The 15,880-nt window shown below is 39.7% G+C and overlaps 1 protein-coding gene and 1 non-coding gene across 2 annotated transcripts in view; both read right to left on the bottom strand.

Annotated features, from left to right (window-relative positions):
- PAPPA2 (pappalysin 2) overlaps positions 1-15,880 on the bottom strand; it is a 318,373-nt gene that overhangs the window by 184,679 nt on the left and 117,814 nt on the right. The window contains exon 3 of the mRNA XM_069546135.1: positions 11,726-11,871. Within this exon, the coding sequence (XP_069402236.1) occupies positions 11,726-11,871 (146 nt within the window). The remainder of the gene's footprint in view (positions 1-11,725; positions 11,872-15,880) is intronic.
- On the bottom strand, positions 3,183-3,255 carry TRNAG-UCC (transfer RNA glycine (anticodon UCC)). Its single transcript has one exon. It is a non-coding gene; the product is annotated as a tRNA-Gly (tRNA).

Here is a 15,880-nt window from a genome sequence, read left to right as displayed (position 1 = left end):
CAGCACTTTAACAGCATCATCTTTTAGGATTTGAAATAGCTCAACTGGAATTCCATCACCTCCACTAGCTTTGTTTGTAGTGTTGCTTCCTAAGGCCCCCTTGACTTCAAGCTCAGGATGTCTAGCTTTAGGTGAGCAATCACATCACTGTGGTTATCTGGGAGATTATGATCTTTTTTGTACAGCTTTTCTGTGTATTCTTGCCACTTCTTCAAACCTATCTTTGGGCCACTCCAATTTCAGGACATGTAGTTCATCAATTCAGTTCAGTTCAGTCGCTCAGTCATTTCCAGCTCTTTGCGACCCCATGAATCACAGCACGCCAGGCTTCCCTGTCCAGCACCAACTCCCGGAGTTCACTCAGACTCACACCCATTGACTCAGTGATGCCATCCAGCCATCTCATCCTCTGTCATCCTTTTCTCCTCCTGCCCCCAATCCCTCCAAGCATCAGAGTCTTTTCCAATGAGTCAACTCTTTGCATGAGCTGGCCAAAGTACTGGAGTTTCAGCTTTAGCATCATTCTTCCAAAGAAATCCCAGGGCTGATCTCCTTCAGAATGGACTGGTTGGATCTCCTTGTAGTCCAAGGGACTCTCAAGAGTCTTTTCCAGCACCACAGTTCAAAAGCATCAATCCTTCAGTCCTCAGCCTTCTTCACAGTCCAACTCTCACATCCATACATGACCACTGGAAAAACCATAGCCTTGACTAGATGGACCTTTGTTGGCAAAGTAATGTCTCTGTTTTTCAATATGCTATCTAGGTTGGTCATAACTTTTCTTCCAAGGAGTAAGCATCTTTTAATTTCATGGCTGCAGTCACCATTTGCAGTGATTTTGGAGCCCCCCAAAATAAAGTCTGACACTGTTTCCACTGTTTCCCCATCTATTTCCCATGAAGTGATGGGACCAGATGCCATGATCTTTGTTTTCTGAATGTTGAGCTTTACGCCAACTTTTTCACTCTCCTCTTTCACTCTCATCAAGAGGCTTTTTAGTTCCTCTTCACTTTCTGCCATAAGGGTGGTGTCATCTAGCAGAGGATAATTTTTTCAGGGTTTCAATGTCTAAGAGTGCCCACTATGTTTGAAACCCCAAGCAACCTAAAGTAACACCATTTACAGAATGTCATCTTCTGATAATTAAATAATCTGCCGAAGCAGCCAGTGGGTAATGACCAGTAAAAGCCCTTATCCTGTTCATGCCCGGTAGCTTTTCTCATTAATGATTCAGCAAGTCCTCATATGAACATGGTGTGCTCCAGTTTACATGTCTTGTTTACTTCTCATCTCACATAAGAATCACTCCACTTTGGCATAGTGAAGAGGAAACAGTGGAGAAGAATGAAGCTGCTTTGCTCTAGCCCCATCATTTAGCAGTTTGTTGCACCAGGGTGCCCCTCTTCACCTCCTGCAGACTCCTCAACCCCTCCCACTCTGGTTCCTCCATCCACACTCCACAGAGACAATCAGGCTGAGAGGACCAAAGACTTCCCACTTGTCAAACCCATGGCTATTTTTCACTCACATTGTGCATGAATGTGTCACAACTGGTGTCAGAGTCCAATCTCAGTGTCAACTTTTTGGTTAGGAGGAAGTTGAGCTTTGTCTTGGGGGGGATGGGGAGCCCCTATGAAAATTCTAGGTGAGGGAAATTAATATCCTCTGTGAGCTCACATCTGCTGCTTCCAACTTATATCCCTTGTGAGCTCACATCTGCTGCTTCCGTCTTCCCCTACCCAGCCATGCAGCTCCTGCTTTGCCTTCCACCCGATATATGCCACACCCACGCCACCTCTGTGGCAGCTCCTCTCTTCCAGTCCATCTGGCCCTCCCTGTGATAACCACAGACCCTGACTAGGTACTTCTCACCACCCCCAAACTGCCAACAATCACTTATTCTTTCCTTCTGTGACTCACAGGAGCCTACTTTTCTTCTTTTAATTTTTCTGTTTTGTTTTTTTTTTCCTATTGTAGAATAATGGCTTTACCAACTCAATGACATGAGTCTGAGCAAAGTCCAGGAGATAATGAAGGACAGTGAAGCCTGGCAGGCTGCAGTCCATGGGGTTGCAAAGAATCAGACATGAATTAGCAACTGAAGAACAACAATTGCTTTACAAAGCTGTGCTGATTCCTGCTGTATAACAACATGAATCAGCTATAATTAAATATATATATATATGCACATGTGTGTGCTAAGTCACTTCAGTCACCATGTCCAACTCTTTGCAGCCCTATGGACTACAGTCCACCAGGCTCCTCTGTCCATGGAATTCTCAGGCAAGAATATGGGAGTGGGTTGCCATGCCCTCCTCCAGAGATCTGCTGGACCCAGGAATTGAACCCATGTCTCTTGTGGCTCCTGTATTACAAGCAGATTATTTACCACTGAGCTACTAGGGAAGCATATATATATATATATATATATATATATATATATATATATATATATATATTCCCTCCCTCTTGAGCCTCCCTCCCACCCCATCCCCTATCCCTCCCTTCTGGGTGATCACAGAGGGCCAGACGGGGCTCCTGTGTTATAGAGCAGCTTCCTTGGGCTCCATGTGTTATGTGTATTAGCTATCCACTTTACACATTAGGTAGGTATATATGGTCAGGCTGCTTTCTCAATTAGGCCCACCCTATCCTTCCCCTAAGCAACCTAGATGTCCACTGGCAGATGAATGGATAAAGAAATTGTGGTACATATATACAAAGGAATATTAGTCAGCCATAAAACAAAAAGAATGGGAGTCAGTTGAACTAAGGTGAATTAACCTAGAGCCTGTTATACAGAGTAAAGTGAGAAGGAGAAAAATAAATATTGCATATTATACATATATATATGGAATCTCTTTGCTTGTTATAAGTTGCTTTGCCTCTGCAAACAGTTTGACCCTTAAAACACATTGTTTACTTTTTTACAAAGGAGCGAACATCTTTTAGGGCACTACAATTCTCTAGGATGGAGATGAGGTAGGTGAGAGGCTAAGGGCACAACCAAGAATGTCGGCCACAGACATACAGTATTTGGAACTTCTATTGCTGTTACTGCTACTACTAGTACCAGTGGAGCTAATATTTACTGAAGCCCTACTATGCACCAGGTATTTTTAAAATTCATTCATTCATTTATTTGGCTGTGCTAAGTCTTAGTTGCACCATGTGGGATCTAGTTCCCTGACCAGGGATCGAACCTGGGCCCCCTGCACTGGAAGTGCAGAGCCTTAGCCACTGGACCACCAGGGAAGTCCATGTGCCAGGCACTCTTCCTTTATTCCCATTTTATATATTAGGTGACTTGCTCAACATAGATTTCTTCCTATCTTTTGGAAGCCATAGCCCACTCTATCACTCAAAGACGTTTTTTCCTACAAGGCTCGTATGACCTGGACTCCTTAGAAGATCCTATATGTCTAAAGCCCCATTGTAAGCCAGGCTCAAGTTCCCTCCCACACAGTTCTTAGGTCCCATGCATTGGCGCATGTTGCTTGTGATCTGATCAGTATTTCTGAATGTTCTTGGCTGTACAACATTCCCTAGGACAATTAGAAAGATGGTTGGCCCAGAACACTCTGAAGTGTTCAACTTCTATGCCAGAGAGTGACCAACTGTCCTTTCTAACCTAGCCGAGATGCCCTTGTACTTACTTCATCTTTCTGAAGCAGACATATTTGTGGGCCACAAGGGACTGTCTCGGATCCCTCTTTCCTTTGGTATCTGGTACACTTCTGAATCCTGCTCCTCCTCTGCTTTTGTGGAAATCCTTTGCATGGTCAAATTGGTAGAGACCCCAAATTTAACACCTCCAAAATCAAACTGCCTCGCTCTTTGCTCCTCTTTTTTTCTATATTTTCTACCTTGGCACCACCATCCACTCAGTCAAACACAACTCTATTTCCCTCATCTACTTATTTATGTGAAAAGAGTCTCTCAGCACTTAGAGCTAAAAAAGAAAAAAAAGGCAACATAACTGATGCTAAATCCTGTCTTATTATAGCAGTAATTACTTTTCATTCACTAACACAAGAACTAATCTGGGAGAGAAAAGTCATTCTCAACTCATTAAATGTGCATTTTCCACTTTGCTTACTAGTCATCAATCAACATTTTAAAGTATTGTTTTGATCAATTTTGGACAAGGAAACATTTCAAAAGCTAACTCAATTGAGAAGAAGTTTTTCACTCATTATAACTTATGATCAGTATCAACATTAATATCCTGTTTGTGATATTGTATTATAGTTTTGCAAGATGCTTCCCTTGAAGAAAAATGGGTAAAGGATCTGCGGAATCTCTTTGTACTATTTCTTACAACCACATGTGAATATACAATTATCTCAAAATAAAAACTTTAATTAAAATAGATCACAAAAGAGGCATTTTACTTAAAATCTGTTTTTAGAAGATAAATAGGTTACTTACTAAACACACTCTAGTATTCTTGCCTGGAAAACTCCATGGATGGAGGAGCCTAGTGGGCTACAGTCCATGGGGTCACAAAGAGTCAGACATGATTGAGCGACTTCACTTTCACTTTCTTTCATTGTTACATTAAGTGCAAAGTTCTGTGTGTGTGTGTGTGTGTGTGCACAGGCACGCACACTCAGTCACTTCAGTCATGTCCAACTCTTTGCAGCCTCATGGACTGTCACCCTCCAGGCTCCTCTGTCCCTAAGATTCTCCAGGCAAGAATACTGGAGTGGGTTGCCATTCCCTCCTCCAGGGATCTTCCCAACCCAGGGATCGAACCTGCATTTCTTATGTCTCCTGCATTGCAGGCAGATTCTTTACTGTTGAGACACCGGGGAAGCCCACAAAGTTCTATAGGAGCAATGAAATGGAAACACAAATCCAAAGAGAAAAAAGGAGCAAGGAGTAATTTCTCAGTGTTGAAAAAGTACATGGCCATACATTTTTAAATGAATCATAGTAATTATCAAATTGTTATGTTAGTGAGGATACGTTTAGAAGAGGAGATTTAAAAAGCATTTTTAAATGTCAATAATTTAAATAATATACCAGAGGTAATATTCTTTGCTATAATTTAAACTTATGGCTACATTTTTAGTTGTTACTTTTTAAATCTATGAAGGGGTAAAGGGGTTTTTCAAAAGTCTTTTAGGAGTTATAAGAAAGCAAAAATGAGTTTGAAGAGCTCTGTTCTAGCGATTCCAAGGACATTCCATTTCTAAGCAAGTCTAGGTTTTTAATAGTCTAAACGTTGGCATCTACCATTTGTTTCGCTCTGGAATGCCCTGTCATTGTCTGCGACACAAACTTCTGCTTATCTTTTAACTCTCTCCGCAAGCCTCAGCCCCTCAGCAAGCTCTCCCCTTCTTCTCTGATATTTCCAGCATAACCAAGCACTTCTTGTCGTGTTCCTACTTGCCCTCGTGCATGGCAGCATCACACAGTATTACTCTAAGTTTGTGTTTGCCTGCCTGTCTCCCAGTTTTGCTGTGCATATCTCTACGGTGAACCTCTTCTAATTATTCTATCTTTGACAATGCCATGAAATGAGCTCAATTCAATTTTCCAGTAGTCATGTGTGGTCGTGAGAGTTGGACTATAAAGAAGGCTGAGCATTGAAGAACTGATGCTTTCAAACTGTGGTGTTGCAGAAGACTCCTGAGAGTCCCTTGGACAGTAAGGAGATCAAACCAGTCAATTCTAAAAGAAATCAACCCTGAACATTTGTTGGAAGGACTGATGCTGAAGCTGAAGCCCCAATACTTTGGCCACCAGATGCGAAGGGCAAACTCATTGGAAAAGACCCTGAAGCTGGGAAAGATTGAAGACAGGAGAAGAAGGGGTGGCAGAGGATGAGATGGTTGAAGGGCATCAGTGACTCAATGGACATGAATTTGAGCAAACTCCAGGAAATAGTGAAGGACAGGGAAGCCTGGCATGCTGCAGTTCATGGGGTCGTGAAGAGTTGGACTTAATGACCGAACAACAATAACCAGCACTAACTTAAGACTTCTGCCTTTGAAGACATGTTTTCAGTTTTAAGTGTTGCACGCTAAAGGTAAAGATACACAAACCACCGAGCTCAAGGGGATCTCACTTATTCATTTACTTATTAAAAAAATTCTGCCCTGCATTACCACAGCATCGAAAGTACAAAATCATGCTAAGGTCAGAAATGGGTTGACCACAGATTCCCTTGGTTTTTCCACATAGTGACTTAAGCCATTTGTAGTCAGAAATTGGCCTCAATCTTCCAACTTTCAGACTAGTGCACTTATCTGCCAGGTCACTCAAGTGACCCTCAAAATACAGAGTCTCGAATGTTGACACAGATAATCTTATCTTGAGTTTTGTAAAGACTCTGTTTAGAAAATCATAAACGTCTTCCTCTATCATGTTATTTCAGCTGTCTGCACTACTCTACACCTGATTTAGGTCAATATAGTTCCTTTATTCAATATGATTGAACAAGAAAAAGTAAATAAGAACATGAGAAATTTCATATTGAATCAGACATTTCAGCTGTTCAGTCTAGTCTTCTACTTCTTAAAAACAAATTAGGAAAAATGTGGTGGGGAACTAGTTATTCTTAAAAGGTTTAAGAATAAAATTTAAAATCCCTAGCTTCTTTTTCAATTCATTATAAGTCAGTGATGAATGACATAATTTAAATATTTCTTTTTTTCTCTTTTTAAAAAAAATGTTTATTTTTAATTGAAGGATAATTGCTTTATAATATTGTGTTGGTTTCTGGTATGCATCAGCATGAATCAGTCATAGGGACACCTATGTCCCCTCCCTCTTGACACTCCCTCCCACTTCCCACCCCATCCCACCCCTTAGGTTGTTACAGAACCCTAGTTTGAACAACCATATCTTGAAACCATTTAAATTTAATACCTCCATTCATTTATTCATTCATCCCTTCATTCAGTGAGCTTTCAAAGAGCTATATGTGATATGTTCTGTTTATGTATAGAGACTACTGACCTTACTTAGATTTCACCAGTTTCTGCATGCAGTCTGGTGTGTATGTGTGTAGTTCTATGAAATTTTATCACATGTTTGTATACCTTGGTGCCCTACCGCCACAATCAAGGCACTGAAACACTGAATCACCATTAAGATTGCTCCTCTATTATCCTTCACGTCCCCCCCTCATGCATGCCTCTCTCCTCAATCCCTTACTATTCCTAACCCCTGACAGCCACTAGCTTGTTCTCTCCCTCTAGTCTTCTTTTTTAACTTTGAGAATACCACATGAATTTTTGAGCATATTATATATTCTCAAGCATGCAACTTGTGAGATTTCTTTCACTCCCCACAACACCCTTGAGATCCATGTAAATTGTTGCATGTATCAATACTCTGTTCTTTTTTATTACTGAGTAGTATCGTTGGCTTCCCAGGTGGCTCAGCGGTAAAGAACCCACCTGCCAAGCAGGAGATGCAGGTTCCATCCCTGGGTCAGGAAGATCCCCTGGAGTAGGAAATGGCAACCCACTCCAGTACTCTTGCCTGGAAAATCCCATGGACAGAGGAGCCTGGTGGGCCACAGTCCATGCGGCTGCAGAGTCGGGCACGACTGAGCATTCAAATGAGCACAGCAGGCACACACGCACATTCCATTGTATGCGTCTATCACAGTTCGCTTTCAGTGATCACTAAAAAATACTTTTGTCATTTCCAGTTTTGCTCTGTCACAGATAGAGCTACTATGAAGATCAATACACAGGTTTTGGAGTGGACATATACTTTCACTTTTCTGGGATAAATATTCAGTAGTCCAGTTACTGGGTCATGTGGTAAGTGTACATTTAATTTTACAAGAAACTGCCAAATTATTCTCCAAACTGGCTGTGCCGTTTTACTTTTTCATCAGCAATATATGCAATATCCAGTTCTCTGCATCCTCACTAGCATTTGGTATGGTTATTATTACTTTTTAGGTCTTTTAATAAGTGGACGGGGGAGCCTGGTGGGCTGCCATCTATTGGGTCACACAGAGTCAGACATGACTGAAGTGACTTAGCAGCAGCAGCCTCATTGTGGCTTTAATTTGTTTTTCCCTAACGATATTAAATATCTTTTCATGTGCTTACTTTCCATCTGTATATCTTCTTTGCCAAAATGTCTGTGCTTTGGCCCATTTTCTAACTGGAATATCTGTTTACTCTTGTTTTCAAAGTTCTTTATATATTCTAGACACAAATCCTTTGTGAGATGTACAGTTTGCAAACACTTCTGCCAAGCCTGCCATTGCTTTGTTCATCTTAATAGAGTGTTTCTCAGAGAAAAAGTTTTAATTTTGATTAGGTTCACCAGCCCCAAGCATGCTGCATGTTTGGGAATGCATGTAAGAATTAAAGATTTTAAAATTTAAAAAATAAAAAAAAAAAATAAAATAAAATTATGGGATAAACTGAAAAAAAAATAAAAAAAAAATTTGATTAGGTTCAATTTATCCATTTTCATTTCTATGGACTATGCTTTGGGTGTCATATATAAGCGCTCTTCACCTAACCTTGCCCTGAAGATTTTCTCTTATTTTTTCTTTTTGAAGTTATACAGTTTTACTTTTTATAGTTAAACCTATGATCTATTTTGAGCTAATTCTTATATAAGGTATGTATAAGCTGTCTAAAATGAATAAATCAGTAATGTTTCTAGATATTGGTATAGAAGGGGCTTAAATCATTTAATTTAATTTACTTTCTTTTTGTCTTTCATGCCATTGTTGTCATGTTTTAACCACATATATTTTAAACCAAAAATTTTTTTTTATTTTTAATATTTTTATCCTTTCTAGTGTGGTTCATTTCTTTTTGTATGTCTCTGTTTCCATTTGGAGTCATTTTCTTTCTATTTGGATAGCTTTCTTCAATATTTACTTTACTGTTGGTATTAAATTATCTATTTTTGTCTGAAAATATGTTTAATTTTTCTTTAAAAGATTTTTTGCTGAATATAGAATTATAAATTGGCAATTATTCTTTTAGCATTTTTAAAAAATGCATCAATCTGTTGTTTTCTGACTTCCATAGTTTCTGTTGAAAAATCAGCATGCCAATTTTACTGTTGCTTCTTTTAAAGTAACAAATTTCCTCTGGTTACTTTTGAGTATTTTCTCCTTGCCTTTGATTTTCAGCATGTTTGCTATAATGAATTAAGTTGTGATTCTCTTTCTATTTATCTTTCTTAGGGTTTGAAAAACATTTTGAATCTGTAGTTTGATATTTTTTGTAACCTTGCAAAATTCTCAGCTGCTATCTCTTTGACATTGTTTCTGCCTCAAAATATTTCTCTTCTTCTTCTAGAACTCCAATTTACAGTAGGAATTTTTCATCAGGTCTCAAATGCCTCATGCTGTTTTCTATATTTTTACATCACTTTTCCTCTTTGACCTTCAATATGTATGTGTTCTACAGTTTTCTAAATCTTTTCTCCTGCTCACAAACTAATCTATTAATTTCTTAATTTCAGTTACTATATTTTTGTTCTAAAATTTCCCTTTGATTCACTAATATATATTCTAATTCTCTGAGGACACTCTACAACTTTTTAATCTATCTTGAACATATTAATCATAATTATCTTAAGCCAATATTCCATAACTCCAATATCTGGATAATCTGTGAATCTGCATTTATGGAGTGATTGCTTATTTCTTTGTTTAGTTTCCCATCATTTGATCCTGTCTCTTGGCATAACTGGAAATTTTTTTTTTTTTTACTGATTTCAGGACATTATGCATGAACATTTGTAGAGGTTTTTGATGATATTGTCTTCCTCCAGAGCATATTTAACTTTCTTCTGTTTGTTAGGCAGTTAAATATAGGCAGATGCTGCTATGCGGCTGCTAGGTCACTTCAGTCATGTCTGACTCTGTGACTCTATAAACTGTATTCTGCCAGGCTCCTCTTGCCATGGGATCCTCCAGGCAAGATGACCTCCTACAAACAGGTATTTAAGAGTGTTTCAGGCTGAATTTCATGCTTTGTGTAAGCTAGACTATTTATGTTTTCCTTCATAGAATGTCTATGAAGAGTATTTCATAGAGTGTCTCAATGCCCCTCCTTGACAGGATCTCAATTCCATTTTTTTGTCCCCTCCACTGTAAGACTCCTGAAATTACTTTTCAGCTTTTTTATCTAATAGCAGCTATTTTATATCAATACTTATTTTCTTGGTCACTGACTTAGAGAATGCATAGTTCAGAAATCAGAAAATATCTTAAAATTATGAGTAGAATATCACATTTATTTTTTCCATGGTTTCTATTTCTCTGGGAACTTGATCCCCCTCTAGTCTGGATACCTTAGAGGTTTTGACTTATAGTTTTTATCTCCCCAGTAGTGAGACTGAAGCATACTCTGGACTGCTGCTCTCTGATCTGCTTCTATTACTTTTACTGAGAATTGGCAATTTCCCTCAAGGAGAAAAAAACAAAAACTGAGCTATATGTAGAGCTCACGTCAGTGCAGCTTTCTTCTAATTGGGGATTGGGTCTCTAAAATCCTCACTGTCTTGGCTGATGTCTGATGTTTTCAAGTAGCTAATTTTTTGGTATTTTGTTCATTTTTAAAAAATTTAAATGAATTTTGTCAATGGCCTAGTGCCAGAGAAGTTGGAAAATACTCAAGGCTCTGCTTCCAGCTCAACAATTCTTATTAAGGGGTCGAGATTTGTCTCCATAATGGCTAGGCAGATCTTTTTTTTTTTTTTTTGAAGGTCTTTTGAACAAGTAGATTCAATTCCCGATGACTGACCTAGGATTCTTAGAAACCATTACTGATAAATCTTGCTGTTATATGTACTGAAAGGTAACATTTGGTGAATCAGATGTGAGCCAATTTGAAGGTACTTTCTTAAAGATTTGTATGCTCCTCTGTTACCACTGTTTATCATGAGGATAATTCCAGATACTCACTACTAAATGATTTATTGGCATATAACCTTCCAGCTTGCCTCTTACAACCATGAAGACTAGAATGACTCACATTAGTTTTGATTTGGAAAGCACCACTCACCTCACAAATTTCTGACTTATCATATACTGACAACTGAAAATACAAAATTTAATGATAAAAGGAGAGCCCTAAAACTGTATCAGATGACTATAGAGCCAATGAAACCCAGGATAAGCAAAGCATTTAGTTTGGATCACCACAGGTTTAACTTTTTATTATCTCTTCCTTTCTTGAGATATATAGCGCTTCTGGATGCTGACCTAATTCACTACAGGGATTTTTATGTTCTGGTTTCCTCTTGCACGGGAACACTATCTTTTCATCTATTGTTAACCTATTGCTTCTTATTCCTTCCCCAACCTTTTGGACACATCCATGCAAGATGCTCAGCAATCTTCTGGCACAGCGATTACTGCAAACCAGATTTCACAGTCTAGCCACCTTTTTGCTTGGTTCCCTCTTGAGATTAATCAAGACATAAAATGGATCTCATCTCATGTCAGCAATTTATTTGCATCTAGATTATTTGGCCTAGAACCTTCTGAATATTTGGTCTAGAACATTCTGAGTATTTGCCACTGTTGCCCCAGTACATCTTACCTGTCTTCATTAAAACATTTTGAAAAATTCTGCTCAAAGCTATTATCTGCCCAAAGAAGCTAATTTATTATGTAAATTTATTTTTCTCTCCATTCCTCCCCTCCCCCCAACTAACTTTGACAGATTCCCTTCCAACCTCCTCATTTCTCCAACTGCAGTTCTTCAACTTTACTTACCCAGGTGACTGATGGCTTCCTTGTCCCAAGGCCAGGTGGCAGCACCTGCAAGGTTTTCTCGTACTGAGCTGGCAAAGTAGACATTGAGGAAGTGGGTGCTGTTGAGCTGCAGTGCCTCCTTCAGCTCCTTCACACTCATGTATGCCCTGAGGAACACGTAAGAGAGGAAATGTCACACCGAAGGATCAGTACATAGAAAAGAACAGAGTCAGATCTAATCAGACTCTGGCTTCCCAACCATCACTGCTTTTAGAGGAGAAGGGCAAAGAGGCTGAGACCAGATATCATGGTACTCTCAAAAAAGACCCTAACACTCATTTAGAATATTTATTCCAAGATAAATAATATCCTACCTTTTTTGGCACCACAATATTTATATGAATACTCAGTATTTGACATCATACTCAGTGCCCCACTCAACGCCTAGATTATTTCTTCAAGATAAACCCAATAACACTTTTAATTCTATGCCCTGAGAATTACTCTCCAGTCCATGGTGAATAAGGCCTTCCAACTCTCAGTCTCTGGTTCTATCACACTGCACGATCGTTACTAGAAGAACATTGATTGAATCTCCATTTCAGCATATGCTTGCTTTGGGCATTCTTAAAAAAAGGTAAATAGTAACCAGGAAACACAAAGTTAAAGAGGAAAAAGAGATGAGTTATAGGAAGGAAAGGATAACATAAAGCTGCTGCAGAAAATATTAGTTTTATATATAGTTTTTCTCTTTCTAGTACCTTAATCCATAAACTCTCTAACCCTATTCTGACTATACTCACTGAGTATCTCTATTGGTGGCCTTCAAAGTACTAGGTAATATTATGTTTGTACTTATTTGCAGACTTAAAGGTCTATTAAAAACACATGCCCCGTGGCCCATAAAAAAGGGGGGAAACAAGCATTCGATCTCTTTTATTTTATTTTTTTTCATTCGATCTCTTTTAAAGCTCATATATAGTCAAAGACCTTCGTTTTCCTGACATGAGTGAAACTTAAAACTTCACCATGAGCAAACAGAGCCTCATCATTCTCAATGGAGAGCTATTTTAAGAAAGAACAACTAAACCAAAACTGAGTTGCCCCTTGGATTCACTGGAAATGCTGCTCCAAAAATAGCAATGATCCTATCACATCTTCAACTATGCAGACAGCTCTCTCAACATAGTTGAAAATATCCTTTATAGATTGATGCTTTATGCTTACTACTCTGATAGACAAGCTGCAGACACTGAAATCACTCAACCCCGAAGCCCATGTGAGAACAGCATGACCCTCTTCTCTCGTTTGCTCTGCCTCCCAGCCACACTGTTGATGCCATCTATTTAATCCACATGGAGATATATTGGCAAGGAGTATCCAAGAAATAGAGATCCCAAAGAAGACTGTATTTGTGTTCTTTGGCACAGAACCAAAAAGAGGAATAAAGAAGCACAAAAAGACTTTGCTTTAAAACCAAAAGTGCTTGGGGGTTTTAAAAGTGAAAGGGGGCTTTAAAATATCCTTTCTTATTGACTTATAATATCTTGGAAAAATAGTTCTCCTCTCCTGAGAAACCATCCAGATTCCATGAAGTGATGTCAGATGTGATCAGAGGGATAGTCCTTCTTCTGCTTTCCTGGAGACTCAGTGGTTTTTGAATTGTCGCCTGGTTTTCCACAGACATTAGTCACATTCCCTTTCCTTTTCTCTTTTATTAAAAACAACTACAATTTCCTGTATTGAAAAATCAATGGTTTGGAGCTATGATGACATCAAGTAACTCTTCAACATGGAGATGTTCTAATCGGTCAGATGAAAGAAGAGGCAGGGTGGATAGGAGGAAAAAGATAAGAAAGGAAAGGAAAGGAAAAAAGAAATGATTAGAAAAGAAGGAAGAGGGACCAGTGACTGAGCCTTCACAGAGGCAGGGTACCAAGGAAGAAGAACTGCACCCTCTGTTCCTTTTCGGAGAAGGCAATGGCCCCCCACTCCAGTACCCTTGCCTGGAAAATCCCATGGATGGAGGAGCCTGGTAGGCTGCAGTCCATGGGGTCACTGAGAGTCGGACATGACCGAGCGACTTCACTTTCACTTTCATGCGTTGGAGAAGGAAATGGCAACCCACTCCAGTGTTCTTGCCTGGAGAATCCCTGGGATGGGGGAGCCTGGTGGGCTGCCGTCTATGGGGTTGCATAGAGTTGGACACAACTGAAGCGATTTAGCAGTAGCAGCAGCTGTCCCTTTTCAGAGAGGTCGCTAAAATTAGGAATTGGGAACTTGACAGTTTTCTCTCTTTTCTCCTCCCTCACTTTCCCCAAATCCCCCTGTTCCTGGCATAGTTTACTTGGGCTACCTGTGTGTTCCTGGCTTCCCTGTCTGCCACTTACCAACCTTGGCCACCATCCTTCTGTTCTCCCTCAACCCAGCAGTTCCAATAATTTCCTTTGAGCTAGTCTCCAAGAGGCCTCCTTCTCCACCACCAACTCATCAGTTGGGTCTACTCATTTCCCTTTTCTTCCTTGCCCATCCCTCTCTCCAGCCATAAATTACTCTTCCAGATGAGAGTGTTTATGTAATGCTGGTGGCAAACTGGACACAGTTGCTCTAACTCCTGCACTCCAAAAAGACATAGGTAGAAGTCGGCAAGTTTAAGGGAAAAATATATTTTTAAAAGCTAGAGACAGTAGGAAATGGTCATTAATGAAAACTATAGAGGAGAGTCTTATTTTGTTGGAGACAAACATTTTTGTCCAGATTATTACCTAAACCAAAAAAGGGTAAAAGTGTAGATATCCAAAGGGTGTTCACTTTGCATGTAGACTCCCTCACCTATTATAATACATGTATGCTATTTCAGAATTTAATCTGAGCCAATAACATAAATGTCTTAGTTTGTCCACTAATACGACCAGAGCCTGGCTCAGACCCACAGTGCAGAGAATGGACATTATTCAAAAATTCAAACCTTAACGTCTTGCTTCAGAAATAATTTATTAAGAGATATACTTTCATCTAAAATATCTTAATATTCAAAAAAGAAATGACATACATAAGTGTCATAAAATGCATAGGATCATGAACTGACCGGGACCAATATACATAAATGTCATAAAAAGCATAGGTTCATGAATGGACTAGAACTATGTATGTTATGACAAGAGAGATGTGTTCAGTCACTCAGTCATGTTTGACTCTTTGCTACCCCATGGATTATAGCCAACCAGGCTCCTGTGTCCATGGGATTTCCCAGGCAAGAATACTGGAGTGGGTTGCCAGTTCCTCCTCCAGGGGATCTTCCTGGCCCAGGAATCGACCCTGCATGTCTTGCATCTCCTGCGTTGGCAGGCAGATTCTTTACCACCATGCCACCTAGGAGCCTGAAAAGAGGGATGAGCTGTATTAATCTACTTAATTTCTGCCAAGATTTCCCTTTACTCATCTTCTCCACACTTGATTGAAATACTCGCCATGAACTTCTCTCTGAGGGCTCAGACAGAGCAAAGCGAAGTTTAACCTTCATCTTCATAAACAGTGTCTCAAGATCAAGCTTTCCTTGAGGCTGACATAGCAAGCTGTTCTGCCATAGCTTGAGTCTATTATTTCTGGTATGCCTCCTGGAAGAATACACACTTGTTTCACTGTTTTACCACTGTCACCTACTGATTTGAGATTAAACATTGTCCAGTGTCCAACCCACCACATTTCTTTGTTGGGCTCCACAACTGCTGACCCCTAGCCACACTCTAGTATCTAACTGTCCATGCAAGTCCCAACTCTCGCTTAGTTTCCGACTAGGTAAAAGCAAAAGAATATAACAATAATGCCTCTGGTGTTCTAGTTTAATAGTCAGTCAAACAGCTCCCTTATAAACTGAGAGAAGTAATTCAGGCCAGAAAGAAGAAAAAGATCCTGATCTGTCTAAAGGAAGTTCAATGAGCATCAAAAATCCTCATGTTAAGAAATGAGACGTAAAAAGACGCATGCATGTGTGCCCTAAGACTGGGACCCAGGGCACTCTTCCCCACAGGCAGAGTGAGCCCCCTCCAGAGGAAGATGCTGCCTGCACTCCACAGGTGGTCAGGCAGCCTCCAGGAGAACAAAACCAGATGCCCCCAAGGACCCTCAGCCAATTCCCCTCACAGAAAACAACCTGGGCCAAATCTTGGACATTTG

Source organism: Ovis canadensis, chromosome 12 (genome assembly GCF_042477335.2).
Source record: "Ovis canadensis isolate MfBH-ARS-UI-01 breed Bighorn chromosome 12, ARS-UI_OviCan_v2, whole genome shotgun sequence".
NCBI classification, from domain to species: domain Eukaryota; kingdom Metazoa; phylum Chordata; class Mammalia; order Artiodactyla; family Bovidae; genus Ovis; species Ovis canadensis.
This window is presented reverse-complemented; position numbering and strand designations above follow the sequence as displayed.